The sequence below is a fragment of the Anolis carolinensis genome, chromosome 4 (assembly GCF_035594765.1).
Source record: "Anolis carolinensis isolate JA03-04 chromosome 4, rAnoCar3.1.pri, whole genome shotgun sequence".
Lineage (NCBI taxonomy): Eukaryota > Metazoa > Chordata > Lepidosauria > Squamata > Dactyloidae > Anolis > Anolis carolinensis.
Genome location: NC_085844.1, coordinates 197,278,170 through 197,302,689, shown reverse-complemented (window position 1 = coordinate 197,302,689; position 24,520 = coordinate 197,278,170). Strand labels below are relative to the sequence as shown.

General features: G+C 42.0%; 1 protein-coding gene across 6 annotated transcripts in view; it reads right to left on the bottom strand.

Moving 5' to 3' along the window:
• Positions 1-12,273: 12,273 nt before the first annotated feature.
• The window catches only part of atp2b4 (ATPase plasma membrane Ca2+ transporting 4), a 207,218-nt gene continuing 194,971 nt past the window's right edge, over positions 12,274-24,520 (bottom strand). For 4 of the 6 annotated variants that reach the window (XM_062978509.1, XM_008109668.3, XM_008109669.3 and 1 more), the window contains one exon: positions 12,274-23,395. In XM_062978509.1, coding sequence (XP_062834579.1) covers positions 23,090-23,395 — 306 coding nt within the window. In that variant the 3' untranslated portion in view covers positions 12,274-23,089. The remainder of the gene's footprint in view (positions 23,396-24,520) is intronic. The other 2 variants (XM_008109671.3, XM_008109670.3) reach the window with 1 other exon arrangement.

Below are 24,520 nucleotides of genomic sequence, written 5' to 3'. Positions count from 1 at the left end.
AGAACTACTGACTGGAAAAAATTTGAGGCATACAGGAAAACCTGTTAAGGAACAGGAGTCCCTAGAGGAAGAATTGGAGAGGAGACCAAGAAACATACAAATAAGACTCTAAAAGGAACTTAACCGCAAGGAAGAAGAATGGAAGACCGAATAACGCCCCCCCTCCCAGATTTTCTTTCCCTTCCCTTTTCCCTAGTTCTTTCCCTCTCATCTGCACTCCCAAACCCCTCATTACCTTATCCTCCCTTGGTCTACCCAATAACTTCCCTCGCTGTACCTTTCCATGACCCTTTTAATAGTATGTAATACACTTGATACACCTTAATAAAATTATTATATTAAAAAAGAAGATTGCATTGAATAGAACACATCAGCTCTAGATTATTAAATATGGTTTTCTGTGGGCGAGCAGATGGTGACTACTAGATGCCATATGCACTGTTTCAGAAACTAGAGCTGATGTGGTCTACTCAATGCAATTTTCTGAATCGGCACCCCAAATAAACAAATCAAATCTAAAGTTGACCAAAAACTGATTCATAACTCCTTTTGTACTAATGTTGGAGAGGGTCTCTAGTGAAGTGGTCCCTTGTCAAAAAAAAGTTTGGGAACCACAGAGCTAAAGCCATATGGAGACAAGCCCCACTCTCCACTCTTTGCCTCTTTCTCCCTTATTCTGCCACCTTGCCTGCCCCAAGAGGCCCACTGGAACAATGAAATATCTGTCTTAATAAAGATGTGAACTGATCATTTAGAAGGGGGTTTTGAAAATATGTGGCAGGTCACGTGAGCTTAGTCACAAGGCCCCATTTACTTTAGCGTTGCAGGTTACCTACCTCTCTGCTTTATTTCATGGTCAATAGTAGTTGAGGTGCTCCCAGTTGAAGGTGCATTGTCATTTTGTGAGACGTTATGAATTATCTGTAACTGATTATGGGAAATATATCCTGTTGTGGGGCTTCTCCAGTATTTGGTAGGCTTCCATAGTAAAAAGAAGGGAGTCAGGAACTACCAATTATAATCTACCAATGTGTATTTTAGCAGGTTTCTGCTAGAAGCAACTATTATTGTACTCTGTGGAAAGCATACATAGATTTTCCTTGTAAAAGAGCTTGTTTCCTCATACTCTTACTTTACTGTGTATTGTCCAGCCTTTGAATGACAGTGTCGGCAATTCATTTCCCGAAATACATGTGAAAAGCTTAGAAGAGATAACGAAGAAGCAATGCTTGGAACATCAGCAAGAAAGGAAGCCACAGGAAAAGCAGGAGGCTATGGCAGCTGTGCGGGGAGAAATGCAGCAGAAGCAAAATCCCTGATGATAACAAATCCTACACCCCCCATGAAACCTAGCACAACTCATCTGCCCAGAAAGAGACTGCTGGAGAGATCCGGGGGGGGGGGGGGGGGGAGGACCAGCAAAGAAGATGCGATTAGAAGAGCCACAGGTTTTTATCTCAGTCTCATCTCGGACACAAGGTGAATATGAAGAGATTTAGACTGAAATCCTTGTCTCTGTCAAAACATGCGCTGAAGCCTGAAGCACCAGGAATTTGTCCCTCTGTTGCAGCAGTGAATCCTCAGAGCCTCTTTCCAAGCGCATATGCAAACCTGTGCTCACCAGCAACTACAGCTCTGGTAAGACTACTACCATATAGTTGAATTCTTTATTCTTGAAAATCTGTGGTAGCTCATGGTGTTTGCTTAAATGCAGTTTAATTTTTGCATTTTACAAAATGCGAAACCAAAGCACATGTGGGTGGGAAGATACTGTTGTATTTATTTGAGAAGAGGCTAATTTCTTGTTTTGAAAAAGGAGAAAGGATTTATGTACAGAAATTAAGAAAACATAGCACTGGAAGGGGAACAGGAGCCTGTGAAAGAAATGAGGTAAGTCAGCATGTGTAGTGGTTTCCATATTGGACTGGGACTCTGGGAGGCCAATTTGAATCACCTTTCAGTCAAGGAAACCTATTGCATGGCCGTGGGCCTAGTCACTCTCTCAGCCTCAGGGAAAGGCAGCAGCAAACCTCTGAACAAATCTTGTGAAGAAAGCCTTATGATAGGTTCTTTTAAGGTCACCGTGCATTGGAAATGACTTGAAGGTAGACAACAATAACAACAAAGTGTGTCTGTGTGAGAGAAAGAGACTGAGATCAAGACTAAGAAATCACTTATTTTTCCATTTCCTTTTTTTAGGCAAATGCTCCAATTCAGTGCTTCATTCCTGAGGCAGGGTGTTGTAACTGGTAATTGGCTTCATTTATGTTGTACATGAAATGCGTTATCTATTTCAAGACCTTTCTCTTCCGGCAGGCCTATACAGTCAATTTTAACAATGAATTTTAAATTGCTTTTAATCAGTGAATTTTTATTTGCATTTTAACGCCTGTAATTGTGCTTTATCTCTCGTTTAATTATGTTGCACCCCGCCTTGAGCCACAGCGAGTCTCGAGTTGTTATTATTTTCTTCAGTACCACTACCAATAAAAATACGTAAGATAAGCCTGTGACTCTAGCCAAATCAGTGGATACTGAAGCCCTCTTGAAAATGCTATCATTCTCCCTTCGGGGTATATAAGACTGTTAGCTTTTCCCCTTTGTTACAAAGGTCTGAACTCCGCCTAGGCAATCAGGCAATGTTCTGCCTCCGTGCTTAACTAAATGAACTGGAAGGCACCATAGCACGAGGGACAGATCGGAGATTGTATTTGGTAAATTAAAATATTTTATTAATAAACAAAATGGACCTCTTTTCCTCTTGCTGCTACTATAATGTCTCTTGTGAAGAAAGAAAATCTTTTAAGTCTATGCAGTTCTGGATTGATATTGCTGCACAATATAAAGTCTTGACATGACTGGATTCTTTGTATCTTTGAGGTGACTTCAATACAATGTTGTCGTGACTTTCTCTATTACTGCATTATATGGTTTCTTAATCTAACTTGAACACAGTTCCAATGTGATGTGAATTTCTGTGCTCCTTTTAGTTTCCTACACTTCCTTCCAGTGCTTCACCAACTGACCAAATCTAACTGACAAAAAATAACTGCCATTTCCAGATTGGCAGGAGCCGAGGCTAAGTTCCGCCTCCTTAGAATCTTAAAGGGACCGGGCAGCAGGTGATGTTTTGCCTCCCCATGGCATGACAGGCAACCTCCACATGGCAGGCAGACATCGCCAGCCCAACTTCTTCCCATGAAGCAATGAAAATGCACATACCAAGCTCAACAGGACCTCCAGAGACACCATGTGCAGCTGAAGATGAGACTGATAAAATGATATGGGAAATCTCAGAAGGCACACTGGAAAATATGATTGAAATGGATCCTGGAAAAGATCAGGATGACCTGCTTGAACTCTCTGAAAGGATGGACAGTTGAGTGTCCTGCAGCTTTCCTGTTTGAGACTATAGGCGTATATTTTGTTGGATAGTCGAGAATTCCACACCCCCCCCCCCAAAACAAATAGGTGAAGAGTTACAAGCCTTTGCTAACTTTTATGTTTCCTTGACACACCTTTTTCAGCACTTTTGTCCACACATGAGCAGTGTTTGGATTTACTATGGGGAATACCATTGCTTTAACTATGCGGACCTTGGTTGCAGTGTGATGTCTCTGCTCTTCACTATTTTATCAAGGTTGGCCATTGCACTCCTCCCAAGAAGTAAACGTCTTCCGATTTCCTGGCTGCAGTGTGCATCTGCAGTGATCTTTGCGCCTAGAAATATAAAGTCTATCACTGTCTCCACATTTCTCCCTCTATTTGCCAGTTATCAATCAGTCTGGTTGCCATAATCTTGGTTTTCTTGACGTTTAACTGCAACCCAGCTTTTGCACTTTCTTCTTTCACCTTGGTGATAAGGCTCCTCAGCTCCTCCCCACTTTCAGCCATCAGTCTGGACACCCTCGTCTGGACACCCTGAAATATACCCTTAAGAGGCCAATGCTTGCTCTACTTGAAGTTAACAGGAACATCAAAACATGTGGTGTATCTACTATTTTTTTTGTTTTGGACAGAAGACAAATGGTTGCAGCATCTATAATTCATTACCAAAACTATTTACTTCTGTTAGACTTATCAATAAGGACGCAATTAATTATCCATGGGAGCTAAATGGTTTAGTTCCAAGTATAGGCAGGTCTTACCCATATATTTTCCAGTAGTCCTGCTATCTAAATTTCCCACAAAGCAAAAGGTAATGCAAGAGTGGAGAAATGGTAGAAAATATAAGTTGCAGCCCTCTGTTTTTTAATGGGGTTATCATAAGGCCACACTACAATGCTAGTCCAGGGGTTTGTGAAATATTAAAATGTGTCAGTCTCTGGGGCAAAAAATATTTTAGAAGTATCTAATGTAGATTCTGTAGCCTCACAACTTTGAGAACGCTGTTGAAACACGCTCATCACAACCAGGCCGGGGGTGGGGGGTGGGGTGGGGGGTGGGGATCTTGTTATCCCAGGATCCCATCCACTGCTTCAATTGACACTTGTGTGAGTGCGTGCGCACATGCGAGGTAAAGAGATACTGAGAGGAGACTTTATTTCCTTGAGGCTTATAGAAAAGAGTGAAATACTGTATGTAATGAAACAAGAACTATTTATTTATTTGATTCTTTTGAGGCACATATGCTTGATGATTTCAGGAACATAAATATGGCACAAAATGCTTGATGCATTCATTACAAATGGCTTTTGAATGCTTTCCAAAGAGGATATCGCTTCAAAACGTTTCTAACTTTCATTTTATGAAATTCCTTGGCCTTTCCTTCCCAAAAAAGGCTTTAATACAATTATTTTCAAAAACTGACTTTTAAATTTAAACTAGAACACCCTGTCGTTCCTGAGCTCCTATCTAACCAGCTATCACGAATAGCTATCTCAGGTATTGCACTTGTTCAACTCCAGGGAATCAGCCTCTCCACGGACTAGAATGTTCTGAAATAACTGCTGTAACGGACGTTTTGGCCCCGCCCCTCTCTTGGGCCTTAGCATCTGCTTATTTGCATCTGGCCAATCAGGCCACTTCATGCAAATAGCTGCAATTTAGCTTCTCCCCCTGGCTTCTTTTAGAAAGGAGACACACAAAATATCCGCCTAGTTCTTTTTTTTCTTTTTTACAAAATGGCTGCTTGCAAACCAACCCCTTAAAGTAGGCCACACACTAACAAAGACAAATCCATAACAGCTGTGACCTGAAGCAAACTCTTTTGGCAAGCAATAGACTGGAAATATCCTAAATAAATATGAAGGCTTTCCAAACACTACCGTATGTCAGTGGTGTATTGAGGCCAGCTATGTTTGAAATGCACTTCCCGCATACATGGTCTGATAGCATGGAAAGCCTCCATCCATTACCATGAGTGTCACTGTGACTGTCAGTGACCAGAGACCAGTCAGAGTTGTCTGACATCTGGGATTTAAAGTCTTTGTTTTTCTCACAACAATTGTGTCACTTTAACCATTCATCACAAATGGAAGACCTCTTGTGAGTCTAGTGGAAAGGAATGGGTTGCTTCAGAAGTAGCTCCCTTTGTTATACGTTGTGCCTCTTGCTATTTGGGAGTAGCAGGTGACTGTCCAAGATTATTTGAACCAGGACTAAGCTGTTTGGTTCTTTGTGTGGACCTTCATTGCCATCTTCAGAAAACCTGGACAATCTCAGTCTGCTAGTCCACTGTGTAGAAGGCACTAATGACATGGACACAGAGAATTTCATTCTGTCATGAGTTGCAGTTGCAATATTACAGTTGGCTATTTGGATGAATCTGGAAACAAGAATTAGAACTGGAAATGCTGCTACAGATGACTGAGCAGTGAAGTCCTGGTGTACTTGCAGTATACTGAATATATTTTTCTTGAATCAATGGTGGCTGATAGTGAACCTTCACTGGAATTTACTCTAAACTGATCCCTATTCCCAAAAACGACTTCAGCACATTGAACAACTTGTTAAAGGTTTAGAATAAAATCTAGAGCTGATTTACCACCCCGTCAACATGGAAGCAATCAGCTATCATTGCTCTGAGCATTCATCTTTAGTATGCTTAAGTACACTTACTTTGGAATAACAAGTACTGTACATGTGCTACAGTACCAGTCATTCAGTAGTCCAAACAGGTTACACCCTGTTTGGACTACTGCAACGCGCTCTACATGGGGCTGCCTTTGAAGACAGCCCGGAAGCTCCAACTAGTACAATGGGCGGCAGCCAGATTAATAACGGGAGCGGCTTACAGGAAGTGCACTACTCCACTGGCTGCCGATATGCTACCGAGCCCTATTCAAAGTGCTGGTTTTGACCTACGAAGCCCTAAACGGTTCTGACCCATCTTACCTGTCCGAATGTATCTCGCCCTATGAGCCTTCTAGACTCTTAGATCATCGGGAGAGGCCCTGCTCTCAGTCCCACCAGCCTCGCAGGTACGGCTGGTGGGAACGAGGGACAGGGCCTTCTCGGTGGTGGCTCCCAGGCTGTGGAACACCCTCCCCAGCAACATACAGCAGATACCAACTCTCCTAGGCTTCAGGAAAGTCTTAAAGACATGGTTGTGCACACAAGCTTTTAATGAAGGAGAACATGGACTTTACATGACCTCTACCAAGACTTATGTTGAGGATTCTGGATAATGGATTTTAATCTTGGTTATGTTTAAAATTTTATATAATGTGATTTTATTTTGTAATGGTATCTGTTTTTATATGAATTGTTTTTTACACTGTTGTTAGGCATTGAATTTTTGCCTATTTATTGTAAGCCGCCTTGAGTCCCCCCGGGGAGAAAGGCGGGGTAAAAATGATGTCAATAAATAACCAAATAAATAAATAAATAAATATCATAGGTCTAGGAGTGTGCTACATATTGTACTTCTGTAAATATCAGTGTCATGTTATATCAAGTTAAATGCAATACGGTTAAACATAAAAAGATGGCGCCAAGGTAGGACGGTCTGTTTGCAGGCTCCGCGTGGCTCCCTTGTAAAAACAACTTTTACTGCCTTTTATTACCTTTTTACTGCCTTTTTACTGCCTTACTACATCTTATCATCACCTCTCTGAAGAAAAAGCTAGGACTGGAACCTGGGGTGACGAAGGTTGCCTGCAGGAGTCCGTTCTTAGCTGGTTTTCCTAACGAGAGCAAGAGAAGTAAGAGTAAGAGAAAAGGAGAAAGGAGAAAGGGAGCCTAGCGTGGAATGGAGAGAAGCAGAGGAGGAAGAGCTTTGCCTGCTATTAAAGAACTCTAATGAAATACTTAAGACCAGAATGGATTAGCAAACTAAGAACTACGCTATTCTATGCAATATACCTGGCTGCCAATTAGAATTCCATTTGTTGATACCTCATGTGGTGACTGGCTGGAAACCATCGCTCTGAATCAACTGTGGTTGTGTTCCTGTTGCCCTGCTGTGCCGAGAGCCGAGCGGCTGCCAATTGGAGGTTCGTGAGGCTGGTGGAAAATGCTTTGGTAGTGCTGAGGCCCCTCAGGACAGCGCGGTTGCTGGCAGTGTTGGCAGCGTGGGCGTGCTGCAAGGTGGCGAAGGCATGCTTTACGGCAAGTGCTGGGGAAGACATCACCCCACTGTGTCAATTGCCACTGCCAGCTGCTGCTGCGGGGGTTAGGCTGTGGAAGACTACCCGGGCTGGCCAAGTGGGATTAGCGGCTGTGAGAGAGACGCCTCCTTCGCTCGCTGGCTGGACGGGTGGACATTACTATCCTTATTGTTACCACTATTGGACCTAGCCTGCTGCTATTATATCATCACTGTTGCAGCAGCGTTGGTGGATTGGGCTACTAGCATTTTATATAACAGCACTTTAGACAACAGAATTGCTGTCTATTAAGTACCATCAACAGAACATCCTACAAGGCATTTATGGGACAGTGTTTCTGCTTGGAAAGCACTCTTTTGACTCTCAGGGAACAGACTGCCTTCATTGAGCACTTTATTTGAAGAAACCGGACAGTTGCATTTAATGAACTTAACTGAACCGCCCTACCTCATACATCATCAAATCCCCTGTTGACTAAAACTTTGCCCTGTGAACCAATCACTTGATTAAGAACTGAGCACTGAAGCACTTTAAATCATTATTGTTGCTGCTGCAATTAACATCTATTGTGATTAGGACTGTACCATCATTTGAGGGCTTTAGTTAAGGGTTGGGGCTGGTGGGAGGGCGGGAAGGGTGTTAATGGACTATGCCGATGCACTTGAGCACTTATGGACATTGCGGCATAATTAATATTCTTCTGCACTTTGACTATAAGCCATTACTACCTCTGACCCCAATGAAATCCCCTTTTACCCCAAGGATGAATTAGCTCCCCGCTCTAGCACGTGTCACTTTACAACCTTTAAGGTGAGAAGGGAGGAAGTCCCAGAACACATTATATATAGAACTTGGGTAACTCCCAAAGTGGGGGAGAGGAGAGAACTATCTTTATCTTTAAAGGGGAGAGAGCAGGTAGCAATAAATTAGATCACTGCTTAGGCTAATAGCTAGTGTTACCGCAATGACAGACCATGTAATGGGGGGGTGGTGGTCAACCAATGGCTGGGGGGGCCCCATCGAAGTAATCCAGGGGTGGGGGAGATACGGGAAAGGGAGGCATAAACCAATTCAGCCTAGGGAAAGAAGGAGAGTGCTTGTAGATTTAAAACGGCCTCCTGATATAGTAAATTTGGGTGCCCAGGTTGGCGGTCCCTCCAGTTTGAGGGTGGTGATGTTGAACGCCAGGTCTGTCAACGGAAAAGCAGCGATCATCCAGGATCTTATCCTGGATGAGCGGGCAGACCTGGCGTGCATAACGGAGACCTGGTTGGACGAGGCTGGGGGGGGGGGGGGCAATCTCACCCAGCTTTGTCCACCAGGCTATACCGTGCAGCACCAACCAAGATCTGGAGGAAGGGGAGGAGGGGTTGCAGTGGTCTACAAGGAGTCCATCCCCCTGACCAGGTGCCCCATCCCGCAGTCAACCTTGTTTGAATGTGCTCATCTGAGGGTAGGGGGCCGGGGCAGTCTAGGGATTCTGTTAGTGTACCGACCACCCCGCTGCACTACAGTCTCCCTGCCTGAGCTAGCTGGGGTGGTCTCGGGCCTGGCATTGGAGTCCCAACGGCTCATTGTGCTGGGGGACTTCAATGTCCATGCCGAGACCACTCTTTCCGGGGCGGCTCAGGACTTCATGGCCCCCATGGCAACCATGGGGCTGTCCCAATTAGTATCTGGCCCTACCCACAGAGCGGGGCACACACTTGACTTGGTTTTCTGCCAGGGATGGGAGGAAGGTGGCGGTGTGGAGGAGCTCACCATCGCTCCGTTGCCATGGACCGACCATCACCTGGTCAGGTTTAGACTTACTGTGCCCCCCAACCTCCGCAGGGGTAGAGGACCTACAAAAATGGTCCGCCCCAGGAGGCTTATGGATCCGGATGGATTCCTGATGGCTCTTGGGGAGTTTCCCACCACCTTGGCTGGTGATTCTGTCGATGCTCTGGTCGCCCTCTGGAACAAGGAGGTGATTAGGGCAATAGACACAATTGCTCCAGAACGTCCCCTCTCGAGTACCCGAGCTAAACCATCTCCTTGGTTCACTGAGGAGCTAGCAGCGATGAAGCGAAAGAAGAGGGAACTAGAGGGCGTGTGGCGCTCTGAGCCGAGCGAGTCAAACCAAACACGGCTATGTTCCTATCTTAGGACATATGCTGCGGCAATAGACGCTGCAAAGAATTATTTCTTTGCAGCTAATATTGCGTCCGCAAAGATCCGTCCGGCGGAGCTGTTCCGAGTTGTCAGAGGTTTGTTATATCCCGTCTCCCAAGACGGGATCCCTGACAACTCGGCAGCCCGCTGTAAAGCATTTGCTCGGTTCTTTGCGGACAAAGTTGCTTTGATCCGCTCTGGCTTTGACACCAGATTAACGGCAGCTTCCGAGGATGTAACACGAGCACCTGCTTGTCCCATTTTGATGGATTCTTTTCAATTGGTTGAGCTCGAGGATGTGGACAAGGTGCTTGGAGAGGTGAGGGCTACCACATGCATCCTAGACCCCTGGCCATCCTGGCTAGTGAGAGAAGCCAGAGGGGGATTGGCCGAGTGGGTGAAGGTGGTGGTGAATGCCTCCCTTCGGGAAGGCATTTTTCCAGCGAGCCTCAAATTGGCTGTGATCAAACCGCTGTTGAAGAAGCCATCACTGGACCCCACTCAATTGGAGAACTTTCGGCCTATTTCCAATCTCCCCTTTTTGGGCAAGGTCGTGGAACGTGTGGTGGCCGCACAACTCCAGGCATTCTTGGTTGACACTGATTTTCTAGATCTGGCGCAGTCTGGTTTCAGGCCGGGGCATGGTACCGAGACAGCCTTGGTCGCCTTAGTCGATGATCTACGCCGGGAACTGGACAGGGGGAGTGTGTCCCTGCTGGTTCTGCTGGACCTCTCAGCGGCCTTCGATACCGTCGATCACGGTATCCTTCTGGGACGCCTTGCCGGGATGGGTCTCGGAGGTACTGTTTTGCAGTGGCTCCGGTCCTTACTGGAGGGTCGTTCCCAGATGGTGTCATTGGGGGACACCTGCTCGACCCCACAACCATTGTCTTGTGGGGTCCCGCAGGGGTCAGTACTGTCCCCCATGTTGTTCAACATATACATGAAGCCGCTGGGAGAGATCATCCGGAGTTTCGGGGTGAGGTGTCATCTGTACGCAGATGATGTCCAGCTCTATCACTCCTTCCCACCTGTCACTAAGGAGGCTGTTCAGGTCCTGAACCGGTGTCTGGCCGCTGTGTCGGACTGGATGAGGGCCAACAAATTGAAATTGAATCCAGACAAGACAGAGGTCCTCCTGGTCAGTCGTAAGGCTGAACAGCGAATAGGGTTACAGCCTGTGCTGGATGGGGTCGCACTCCCCCTGAAGACACAGGTTCGCAGTCTGGGGGTCCTCCTGGACTCATCGCTGAGCCTGGAGCCCCAGGTCTCGGCGGTGGCCAGGGGAGCCTTCGCACAACTAAGACTTGTGCGCCAGCTGCGCCCATTCCTTGGGAGGTCTGACTTGGCCACGGTGGTCCATGCTCTGGTTACAGCTCGTTTGGATTACTGCAACGCTCTCTACGTGGGGTTGCCTTTGAAGACGGCCCGGAAGCTCCAACTAGTACAACGGGCGGCAGCCAGATTAATAACTGGGGCGGCATACAGGGAGCGTACTACCCCCCTGCTAAGCCAGCTCCACTGGCTGCCGATATGCTACCGAGCCCAATTCAAAGTGCTGGTCTTGACCTTTAAAGCCCTAAACGGTTCTGGCCCAATTTACTTATCCGAACGTATCTCCTCATATGAGCCAGCTAGATCCCTAAGATCATCTGGAGAGGCCCTGCTCTCGGTCCCACCTGTCTCACAGGCGCGGCTGGTGGGAACGAGGGACAGGGCCTTCTTGGTGGTAGCTCCCCAGCTGTGGAACACCCTCCCCACAAATATCCGACAAGCCCCAACTCTTCTGAGTTTCAGAAAGGCTGTGAAAACATGGCTGTGTGCACAAGCTTTTAACGAGTAATATGATAACGTCGACATGGTCCGATTGAAGGCTGAAGAATGAGGTTTTTAGACAAATGGAGCTAATTTACATATGTTTTAATTTTTATAATGTATTTTAATGATGTATTTTTATAGTTTTAATTGATTGTGTGTTCTGTTTTTGTTTTATTGTTGTGTTCTTGGCATTGAATGTTGCCAACTGTGTAAGCCGCCCTGAGTCCCCCCGGGTGAGAAGGGCGGGGTATAAATTCTGGAAATAAATAAAATAAATAAATAACAAGCTACTTAGATTTATGTCTCATCTCTTCCATAACTATTCTTCTCCCCCTACAACTTAATTTCTGGTAAGGCCTTGGTTGTAGAAAGTCAACAAAGGAGAAGACTATTGCTGACAATTACAACATTTAAATTCCTGTATGTTCAAGACAGCCTCATGTTGGTCAGAACATCCCATTTTATGTGATGTTAAAGTAGCAGTAGGGAACATATAGTCTTTCATGTATTGCTGGGCTACAACCACTTTCACTTACCTCACCTACATTGGCCATGTAGGGTTACTAGGAGATGCAGTCTAAAAGTGCTCTGAGGACCACGTATTGCTAACCTCTGACTTAGAGACAGCAAGAATAGCCTGTGTAAAAAAAAACCTAGAAGGGAATGAGACACCACACACTTGGATCACAAGTACCTACATCTTTAGAATAGCTAGAGACCAAAAACATACCAGGCAGCAAGAAAAATGGGCTACATTTTTGTATATTTTTTATTTAGAATTAGATTTAAAAAATGCTTGCCCACAGACAATGGATGGCCTCACAAGTTTTTGCCAGTGACACACTGTGGAGGACCATATGACAGAGACAGACATACAGACAGAGGCAGTAAATACTCAGCACTGATATCCATTGAGGCTTTGCTTGGTCTACACATATGTTTTTTTTTTTCATTTTCATTTTTGCCAAAGAACGAGGCAGTGATCTGCTGGGTCCAATTTCGCTATGTCAAAAACAGCGAAATTAAAAACCTGAATGAACAATCCCAATTCGGTTTTCTAGAAATCAAATCCAGAGTCTGCATGTGAAGCAGACTGAGATACCAGTGCACTTTTTCAGAGAACGGCAAGGCCCAAAAGCAGCTAACAAGCTAGCAAAGAAAAGGCTAAAGATCTATCTGCCTATTAAAAGAGTGGAAGCTGACCTCCCATGAAAAGATGTTAACTGAGCCAGCAATGAAACTTAAGACAAAAGTAAATATTAGTGTTTTCTACTTTGCTCAGTTTGATAGCCCAGCTTGAGCTGGGTGAATTCTGTGAAGCAAATCATGGGTCTTATCTCCATACAGGTTAAGCTCAGAGCACAGCATAAGAGTTCCACATGCCAAATTCCACCATACCTCCTGCCATCTCTCCCAGTTCCTACTGTTGTGCTGCCACAGTCCACCCTCCAACAGTAATTCCAAGGCTGGTGAGAGCAAACAGAACCAGAAAAGCAGTCAGTTGTAGACCAAGGACAGCTTTGCCCAAAATCTACTTGTGTTCTCCAGAGGTCACAGTGAATGAAGTCATCAATCTTTGAACATAGGAAGATGCTTATCTTTGCTCCCCAACAGCATCAGAATGGCTGCGTTTGTGTTTGCTATTTCAGAATCATGGTGAGTCAAGGGCAGGGTAGTTGATGTGGAGAGGAGGAAAATGCCAATCTCCTTGCTCACCTCAGTTATAGTTCAAGTAAACTCATTCACACAAATAGAGTCAGGTTCACTCTTTTCAACTAGGGCTTATAAAGGATGGTCGAAGTGCAGCCATCCAGATGTTCTAGATAGGAACTCTTAGCTTTTCACACCATTGGCTATACTGAAATGCTAGTGACAGTCACTTATCTAAAGGGACACACTTGGTTCACTCCAGTTTATATGACCTGCCAGAAGAGCTCCAACAACTAGATCACCTGTTGGAATTTAAAAACCAACTCAAGACCAATCTCTTCTGGCAGGTCTATCCTGGCAGTTTTAAGCATGAATTTTAAACTCATGTATTGTGTTTTATCTCTTTTCTGTGTATTTTAATATGTATTTTATAGAAATAAATTTTAATGCATATTTTATATAAATGCATTTTAATATGCGTATTTATAGAATGTTGACAATGTGTATGTGTTTTAATTATGCTGTAACCTGCCTTGACCTACACTAGCTCACCCCATTGATTTAGAGATACTCCGACTCTTTGTTGTCACTGTTCCCCATCATATTATCCTAAAAGGTCCCATCTCCCTTCCTCCTTCTCCCATACTCCTGTTGCTATTCTTCACACATCAGTTCACAGTTAAAGTAGCAGGGGATTTTTTCCCACAGTTCCATAAAATCTTGTGTCTTAGAGCTTCTGGAAAAGACACAAATATCTAAATGTATCATTTTCAAATGTATCTATGAGATATTGTTATTGTTGTTTTTGTTAAATTTTGTTATTTCATTTCCCCCCTCTGTTCCTATTTACAGAGAAAGCGCAACTATGCTTTATTCAAGAAATCTATTTTCCAAAGTAGATATTTTGTGAATTTGATTTAGGAGGGAAAGATGATAATAAACTTGTCTTATGCATTTTCCAATAAACACTGTATGTCTCTTAATTGGGGCTGCCATATAACATCCTCTCTTTCAAAGGGATCTTGCACAACTCCATTTAAAGCTAATGAATTTGCATAGCATCTAGCTTGGTACATTTGCACCTACTGTTGAACAGATGTTATCTCTTATTAGAGTAATGGAATTATCTTTATGTTACGAAGTGGTCTCTCTAGTACTGTTTTGTATCGCAGAGCTTGTAGCATTCTTAATTGTGTTTACAAGATGGTTTAAAATAGTTTTGGGATATGCTCTAATGATGGGGATTACTTTAAAAAAATGCAACAGTAACAATAACTACAATGTGAGGTCTTGGAACTATTCAATTTTTAAAAATCTCCAAGCACTACAATCAAGGCATTGGATACTGAATACATCTTTAAAGGGGACTCATCAATATTCTCCAAACTCTTGCTATTTCTGGTTAATCTCTGTATAAAAAGTCCAGGTGGAGGGGATACTGAGATCAACTAAAGTTTTCTCTAACCATTGGAATGACTTTAAATGATACATCACCAAGTAAATAATGTCGATCTGCAAATTGTACCTGTTGGAAATGGAATTAGGCATAATTCAAGTTGTCTGTTCCTATTTATCTAAGTGGCATTTCTTGACTTTACCTGATGGGATCTAGGTTCATGGAGTGTCAAAATGATATGCCTAGGATTGGTTGTTACCTGGAGTCACAATACTTTAGCCAACATTGCCAATTCTGCAAACAACAGAAGAGCAAGCTTTGGCAGTGGTGAGCTGGCTAAAAGGCACAAAAATGGCAGCCTTCACATTTACCAAATTATGGCACAAAAAAGACCACAGGTCACACAACAACAAGAACCACAAAGCACAAAAGTTACAGAGATGAGACAATTGTCATGTGAATCTTAATTTGGCATATTTTGTATGGCAGCATAGGAAAGACAACCGTAATAGGAAAATGCTTGGCTAAACAGCAAACTTCATCACCTTTAAATTCTGCACCTTAGTTGTGACTTTCAAAAGCAAAGAAAACTGTAGTAAAACTCATAACCTACACTCTGGTAAAGACATTTTTGGTTTGGGGTATATGACACGTCACCATGTAGATGTGCAATATTATGAGGAAATCTCTAAGTCTCATCATGGCCCTTTGGAGATTCACACAACTGACTGTTTTGGAAAATGAGCAAAATAATGTGTTACGTTTATCTTATTATAGGCTGATAGAAGGAAACATCAGTGTTACACTGTTGGTATTGTTTGACCATTTACATTAGCATTATAGTGGCCTGACTGAAAGACTTTGTGGATGGCCAGAAACAGGACTATACAAGTGCCCAGCATGTTTCAGCACCTGCACCCTATTAGAGGTGAAGACATCCAGATATTGCTAGACTGCTACTCCTATATTCTAACTGGGGATGGATAATGGAACCTAGAGTCAATAACTTCAGGATGGCTACATGTCCCTCACCCCTACTTGGCATGATGTTGAAATTATCCTGATGGAAGCTGTGACAATATCACCCTTGTAGAATCTGCTGGATAGTTGGAGAACATTAATATGACATAAGGCCACAAGAAACCAGCTGTTTCGCTTAAATCACAACACAGTAGGTCTCAAGAAAAAAGGACCGTGGCTGGAGTATTGGTGGGTAGGAGCCAGCAGAGTTGGAGAAAAGTTATAGTTTTCCAGATTCAGTACAAGATATAGTTAATTTAATGTTTGCAGAGGAAAAGTTGCATTCTCAGACTACCACATGTGAATCCCAGTCAACAAAGGCAGCTGGGAATTTTGGAAAAGTAATCTAAAATGCTAACTTTTCTGATGTCTACCTAGGAAACAAAATTTGAGCAGGTACTCTTGTTTTCTGTGATTCAAAGAAGTGCCTGCCAACATCCATTCAAATTTCCCTTCTAAGCTATTCAACAAGTAGAGTGTTCTGGCCGCTATGTACTCAAATGAAAAATTAATGATCTGAATTCCCCCCCCCCTTTTTTTAAATGAAGACAATAATTACAGTAGAGTCTCACTTATTCAACATAAACAGGCCGGCAGAACGTTGGATAAGTGAATATGTTGGATAATAAGGAGGCATTAAGGAAAAGCCTATTAAACATCAAATTAGGTTATGATTTTACAAATTAAGCATCAAAACATCATGTTATACAACAAATTTGAAAGAAAAAGTAATTCAATACATGGTATTGTTATGTAGTAATTACTGTATTTACGAATTTAGCACCAAAATATCACAATATATTGAAAACATTGAGTACAAAAATGAGTTGGATAATCCAGAACGTTGGATAAGCGAGTGTTGGATAAGTGAGACTCTACTGTACTTTTAAAGAAATGTGTTTGCAAAAGGTTGTTGGTTTACTACTAAAACCATTTACCCATTTGTATCCAATTTTATTCCCGCATTCAATAATATAAAGACTTGTTCTGCTGCTCCCATACATAATTTGAACTAAAATACACAACAGCTAGATGCATTCCATCGTTCAGCTATTTTGTGAGCCGAAGTGATTTTTAATGAAATGGTTATATTGGACTGTAATATCACTCTTTTACACAGAATGGGAAAGAGACTAACAAAAACCTGACTCATATCCCTCATTCTAGTAAAAATATTTGGTTATAATATACTTTTCATAAAAATGAAGACATATCACTTTGTTGAAATCAGTGGTCTCACACCTCTACCCATGAGTACTGAAGATTTATGCATTTATTTTGAATATATAGATGCCATCAAATCACATTCTGAGGAGGGGTGGATACCAATAGCAATTTTCACTGAGTTTTCTGATATGCAGAGGCCAGGATCCTGTTGCTCATGCAGATACGGATTATGCCGTTTTTTTGACATTTCCTTGGGCAATACCACCATCACAACCACAGAAGTCAACTTTGAAGATCTGAAACATGCTCCCTGGTCATTTATGGGCCAGGGGAGAGATGAAAAGTACTTGGGAGAAGAAAATTGCCAATGCCCATGATGATCTGCAATAGCTTGTCATGGGTTGTGATTCACAGGAAAGCTGAGAAGGGATCAGTGGCTTTCATTTCCCAGGTGTGGAACTGTGGCTGGTTGAATGCTGTCCATCCACCTCCCACTCTCTCCTAGTCATTAAGTGACTTGAGGGAGCCTGCTCAAGCATTTCAAAGCTGCCTTTTTGCTGCTGTGGTGGTGATGCAGAACTTCACCGGCCAGAATGTGATAAAGGCACACATCCACCTCATATACTGTCCAATGCAGCAATATGCTGAATCTCTGAAACCAGAGTTCATATGAGAATATATGAACTAGGTTTCAGTAGATGCATAGAGAATAATTCAGTAATATACTCTATGCATCTACTGAAACCAAAGACCCAGTTTGAAACAATAACTAAGCTGCATAGTCTTAACTTCTGAGCTTTTGGGGAAATAATTTAAAAATTTAAGTTATAATGAACTCACGTTTTATTTTCAGGTGAAAAAGACTTAATGTTATTTTTCTACTTTCGCTGGACAGTGATTTTAAAATCCTTTTCATTTTTAATATGCACAGTGTGCTGCCTCTATATGTTTCCTTTACCTTTGGCTAGTATTTGATAGCTCTTTTTGGGCATTGTGCAAAGCTGGCAGAATAAGTGGGACAGAGGTTTTTGTGTAACTATCCACACTGAATGTTGAGCATAGATTTGGTTTGGAACCAAACACTATGATCTGGTTCCAAGCTGGATTTTTACATTCATTTAGAGTATCCTCCATCTCAGCATCAGTAGATGATCAGTGACTTCATAAGACTGGTGGGACAGATACTGAAGACATCACAATTATAAGCGGGCACAGTTTATTCTCTCAACGCACTCGCACACTGTTTTTGCTTAACAGCCAAAATAATTTTTTTTAAAAAAACCTTTTATTAATTCAAAACAATATCCTTTCCTCCTATTGTTGCACCTTTTAAAATTTGGTTTGATTTCCTCCTCCTGTTTCCATTTAGAGTATTAACTATGTTTGGAGTTTCAAATGTTTCAGAAGAGGCTCATTTGTCTTCTGTTCCAACCCCGCCTCTCTCCTTACCCCTTCCCAAAACAAAAGAAATCTTCTCAAGACCCATATAAATACATGCAAAACATTGTACATAGAGATTAAATAATATCAAAATGCAATTACAGATCAGGTGCACTTTAAGCTCGACTCTATAATATGGCAAACACACCAGGGGTACATATTGCTTTGAAACCACCATTTTTTTAAATGTCATGCATACCACATAATATTCATTCTTTTGTTTTGTATTTTTTCTTTTTTTAATATAAAAATACCAGTGCGTATTATACTAGTTACTGCAAAAAGGGAAAACTTAAAATTCTTATATGCATGCTTTTTTAAAAAAAGATTTGAAATTCAAATAAATATACATACAAATATTGATTTTGATAGTGTATATATATTTATTTATGGGCAGGAAAAAACCAAACAAGTAGTCTTAGCCATGGGTTCTCTAAAGGGGACATGGATTTGCAAATAGAGCTTCTTTGTTTTTGGTCAGTAGGGATATTGCCACCACAAAGTACAGTCCATAGAGTGGGGATAAGGTTATCAGGAGGGTGACTGCAAAAGTTAAGTTGTCCTAAATGCTCTTCTTTCATCAAGGAAAAGACCTTGAATGGTGACCTCCTGAGCAGATGAGAAGAGCAAAAAGTTGTTGATGAAAGACTTCCATAGTATACGTAGAAGTTACAATCACCTTCCCATCTCCTTATAAGACTTGCAGCCATTGCAGCAATTTGCCTCAAGGCAAAGGGGGCCAGAAAATAAATGCTGCTTGAGGAAAACTGGGAAGAATGCAATGGGATAGAGATAAATCCTTCATTTCCCCTATAATACATGGTCCAGGTCTGCAGTGAACTCAGTCTGAGCTCACTGACAATGGCAGCAGGTACTGCTCTCCCAGAGGAGAGTAAAATTTGTAGAAATTTCTATGGTTATTTAAATATTTGTGACTGCTGCATACACTTTGGTTCACATTTTCCCATGGCTAAAAGTACAATAAGATTTATTTTCCTTCTGGATTTTTAAAAATAATAGCTTCTCCAAACATATTGCACAAAAATTAAGTCAGATCCCTGTGCAACCTAATAAAAATAACCAATTGGATAAGTCTAGCTCCTAAAATGGATAGTCCCCATTGCACACAGGAAATCATGTAATGTCTTTGGTACCAATCTGCCAATTTTCAACAAAAATAATAAGAAATTCCTACAAAGTCCTATTAAGAACTGGATGCAAAATTATGTCCAGGGTGCTTATCTTTTCTTTCTTTCTTTTTTTTTTTAAAAAAACAACAACAAAGCATTCCAAGGGAAAATAATACACTTTACAGGATATTATGTCATTTCCTGTCTGGCATGGCACAAACTTGAATGATTCCCACCCACTCCCTCCTTGCCACATTCACCTAGGTCATTCGATTGCTTATGGTATGTTTCACAGAAATTACACCCTATCCCCATCCAGCCAAGATAGGCTACCAGCATGTTATTTTATGTGGATCACTTTAAAGGGATGTTATCCAAGATACACACAAAAGGATGCTGCATGGGGCAACCAAACAAAACTAAATATAACACAACCCACCACCAAATTCCACCTTTGTCTAGTACTGGGGTGGGGGAATTGCATGCTGATCTCGGCTAGATTTGGTTTTATTTGCTTTCCCCCCAAAAGCCAGTGGGTGTAGCCCTTTCCTCCACACTGCTGCTCCACTGTCTGATGAAGGGAAAGGAGTTAATTGAAAAGAAATACCCCTTTCCCCTTGTGCCCCCAAATAGGATCACTTCTATTGACAGACCACAATATTGGCCAAACAGGTGATCTCTTCCATCGATGGACCACAAAACCTTGGCTACCTGTTTGGCATTACAAGGATCAACAGGTGATCTCTTCCTTCAATGGACCACTGTAAACGTGGTCATCTGTTTGGCATACATGTGCATACAAGGATCAGCAGATTGGAGTTTATGCCTTTTATTGACAACACTCTTTATTTTGGCCACACGTGCGATGGGTTCCTCAATAATGTAAGCCAGTCAACTGCTGCCAGTTTTGTCACTGAAACTAAAATAATTTTTTAAAAAATTACCCAACCCAACCCAATTTTACATTTAAAAATGTATGCACAATAAACACTTATACTTTAAGCAAACCAGCCATATCAACATAATTTATATAAAAACATTTCTGTATAACACAATTGACTTTTAGTACAAAGATGGCTGTTCAGAGAAAGGAAGCTGACTGGAGTCTGACCAATCACGAAGTCTCAACTGCCAGCCATGTGACTACATTCCACTGCAGTTACATAACTCACAGCTTAGTTTCCTTTAAACAAAATACATATGGCTGACTTGAAAATATCTGTTTCTGATCTAAAGAAAACTATATTTTTTGCATAATATTTATATAATTATTCTCCCCTTCCCACTTCAGGAAGCTAGACACAAAAAAGGAAAATAAATTGTACTAAAATGTAGGCCAGACCCCTCACCACAACCTGTCAGTTACAGATTTCTGGGAGTGAGTGTTTTATTTGTCATCCAAAACAACTTTGAGGTAATAAAAAAATTATCAAACATAAAAAATCAGTTTCCCCTTCCCCGAAATCTTTCATAAATATTTATGCAAGCACCTGACATACTTGGTGCTTGTTTAAATACTTGTAAAACAAGTATTTAAAATAGAAAAATGACCACTGAGGCAATGTAATCTTTAGAACAGAACTAAATAAAAAAGTTTCCTCCCCCATTTATCAGATAGGCCCTATAGCAAGAGATGGCAGTTTCCCTCCCTAAATTCCTCCCCATATTTACAGTTCAGATGAAAGGAATGAAGGGGATGTATCTGGAGGGAAAACATGGGGTCGGGTGATGGGATGGCATTTTATCTGCAAATATGATGGTCAGGAATGGGTATCCCTTCCCTGGCTATTGGCAGTTAGTTGGACCTAGCATTCATCTCCTTGTACATTAGCACTGGAAGAGAAGACCTAACAAGAAGGAATTTTCATCACTCCACCTTGAACTCAGTGACCAGCCCAGAACAAGAAAGTTTAAAGGTGAAATCAAAACACTCCATTTCCTTTTTTCTACTTTTTTAAGGAACACTTATCTCTTGGCAAAGTACCAGACTCCTGTGTGGCAGGCGGTGCTTTGGGCAGTGCTTAGAAAAGGCACAGGAGTTTCTGCTGTGCGTTCTTCAAAAAGAAATTGAGGGGGAAAGGCCAACAACAAAGAAAAGCTGTCCACGTGTTGGGTGGCAATACTGAAAAAGTGACCTTCAACACAACTACTAAAAACTAGGTTCACACGTTGCTTCCAGATAGCACTCTCTAAGAAAAGCATTCTGCATAGATACAAGCTTCTATGCCAAATGTTGAGGGCCACTCTGCCCCTGGTAGTACAACTGTGGGCGCTCACACTTCTCTTGCACTACCAACAAGCTCCATTTAGATATGCTCAGAAAAGTGACTACGAGCTGCAAAGATGGAACAGTTCTTTCACTGGATCAAAGAAATTGATGCTAACAACCATAATTTGAGACAACTAGCCTCATCTTCCTCACCAGCATTCATTCTGGACAGATGTCAGATGAAAGAAACAATCCCCTTAGGAAAAAAGATAGAAGCAAAGTTGAGATGCAATGAGAAGGGAAAGGGTTTTTACGAAGAAATGTAGAAGAAGCCATACTGCTACACCTTGTTCTCATAGTAACTGAAGGTGTTTTGTGTCCCAAACAACATGGGGAACCCAAAATCTACGGAGCCAACGTATTTGCTAATAGCATTCAACCAAAGTATATTGCACAAGGGAATGTGTCCAATGTGAACCTTTCCTAATAAACATTCCCTCTTCAGCCTATAACATGCAATAAAAATTACAGGAAGAGATAGCTTATTTCTGCAGATGGCCTAGCTGTACTGTTTTACAACTTGTACTCTTCAAATAACTGGCCCTTCCCCAAAAAATTCTTTTGAAGACAACAATCACAATTTGGAGTGAAGCCACATGCTATGAGATTCTCTGGATGCCGGATGTTTGTTTTACAGGGCCAGGGGCTTACTCAGCTGTCAAAATGGCAAAACCCTAATCAAGACAATCAATTTGTAATACCTAAGACATCTCACGAACCTCACCTAATACAGAATTCTTTATTCATATAAAATTCTTTTTCAATCAAAAGTCATGATTCGTTTAATTTCATTCCCTTAGGGAATTGTCATTTTACCTTGTTGTTTGTCTATATCCTAACTCCATCATTTAAACAGATTTTAAGACATTTTGCCACCCTCATTTTCTGTGGGTGATATTATTATAAAGACAGAGAGATGGACAGACAGAAAAAAATATAGAAATCAGGTATTATTCCACCCCACCACTTATGGAAGACTGGGTTCACTTGCACATACAATACCTGATTCAGATTCCCCTTAAATTACACCCTGTTCTGCCCACCCTTTTCTTTCCAAGGATATATATCAACATCTGGCATTCAGCATTTGCAACTAAAAAAACAAGTCACCGGCAATCCCCATATAACTGCATCATTAACTTCAGTATATGCAGCCTCTTTAAGAGAATCTGAATCTTGGGTTTTTGTTTTTTTAAAAAAAAACAACAAAAAAACATGCAACTTCAGTGATGGAAAAGTCTCAAAAGGACACATGGAACCCAATTCAAGGAGAATGTGTATGAAAGGGATGGTTTCTCTCTTGAGGGAGCCACTTCTGCCAACATAATTGTTTAAAATTCTGTGATCCCTGCTGCTAAACAATGATAAAGGGGGAGGAGGAAGGAAATAGGCATATACACGTGAGGATTTAACAGGGAGAGGCCACAGTACATGGTCAGATGTTGGTGCGTAAGTTGTATGCGGGGGTGGTGAGCAGAATATCATAGTTCAGAGGTCAAATTGATGTTTCCAAGCTGTGTAGAGGGCTTTCTGGCTCTGGAATGGTGTCCTCAGCTACACTGCTGTCCACGGCATTGTTATTTTTGTTGAGGGGTGAGAACTCGCCTGGGCTTTCCTCACTTTGCTGTTTGAGTTCTTCAGCTTCCGGGTCTTCATCGGTGCCATCGAGGAATGGGGTCCGAGGCTCGTCTTCCTCCAGGATGAACTCTGGGTGAGTCATGAAGTTATGAATGGAGGTTTTGGATTCAGGTTTCTGGAGGTTTTCATACAAGGAGCTACGGAATGCATTCACCACTTTGATCTGTACCAAAGAGGAAGATGGGATTAAAAACAAAAACAAACGAGATATAAAAGTGAATAGGGGCCAAAGGGAGCCCTTACGGATTTTGAGGGGGGAGGGGAACACAAGTACAACAAAAACAAGAACAGGTGCAGTATCAACAATGGTACTTTTGAAGAAAAAAAAAACAAAACAAAAAATAAAATCAGTGTAAAGAGGACCTATGAAGAACCAGAACAGTCACAAGGGTGGGGGAGGGGGGGCAGGCACTACAAGTACAATGGGGCAGCCAACTATGAGGAGACTTCAGGAGCTGTAAGAAAAGACATGTAACATTTTAAAGACAACAAATTTGAAAAGCATGGACATTCAAAACAGAACCATTCTTAAATGTGCCCCTGCATGTTCAACAACAGCATAATACTCCAATGAAACAACTCAGAGTGGTGAGCTAAGATGTACAATTGCAAAGTGTGATTTAATTCCAAGGCAAAATTAGAACACAAAGTGACAGTGACAGTTTTTAATTTGCAAATCTATATAGATTAATTTGTTGACCGTGTCACACGCAACAATGTTTGAGATTGTGTTTTGCAGCAAACTGAAGCAGGTTGCCAATAATGATAAATGAACCAGTGAGCATGCAAGAGATGGCAGCTGCTAAATGGGAGACACCCAAGCTGAGGAGCTCCAAAGCTATAGTACAGCCATTGTGTCTGGAAGCTGGGCTGCATTCTCAAAGAACAGTTATCTATTTTGAAGTTTGCTCTATAGGTATGCTGCTCAACACTTGCAGCTATTCTGAGCAGGAGCTCCTAAAAGCTCTTGACTTACAGGAGAAATGGCAATCCATAGTTTACTGCATAGTTTCATGACCTTCAACACAACTACCCATAGGATAGATGGTGTTTCCCAGAGAGAACCCCCCCCCCCCATCCTCTTGATTTAACAGGAGGCTTCCAATTTAGGTCAGAAATTACACTCTCATCCTTTACCTTACTTGCCTAATGGAGAAAAGTGAGAAATTGTAGGCCCAAATTCCTAAAGATCCATAAGACACTAGGCCACTGTATGCCACTGTAAACAAGAAAGTATGCCGTTCTAAAATTGTTTAGCAGAAAAGTGTCAAAGCTCTGCCTTCTTTGG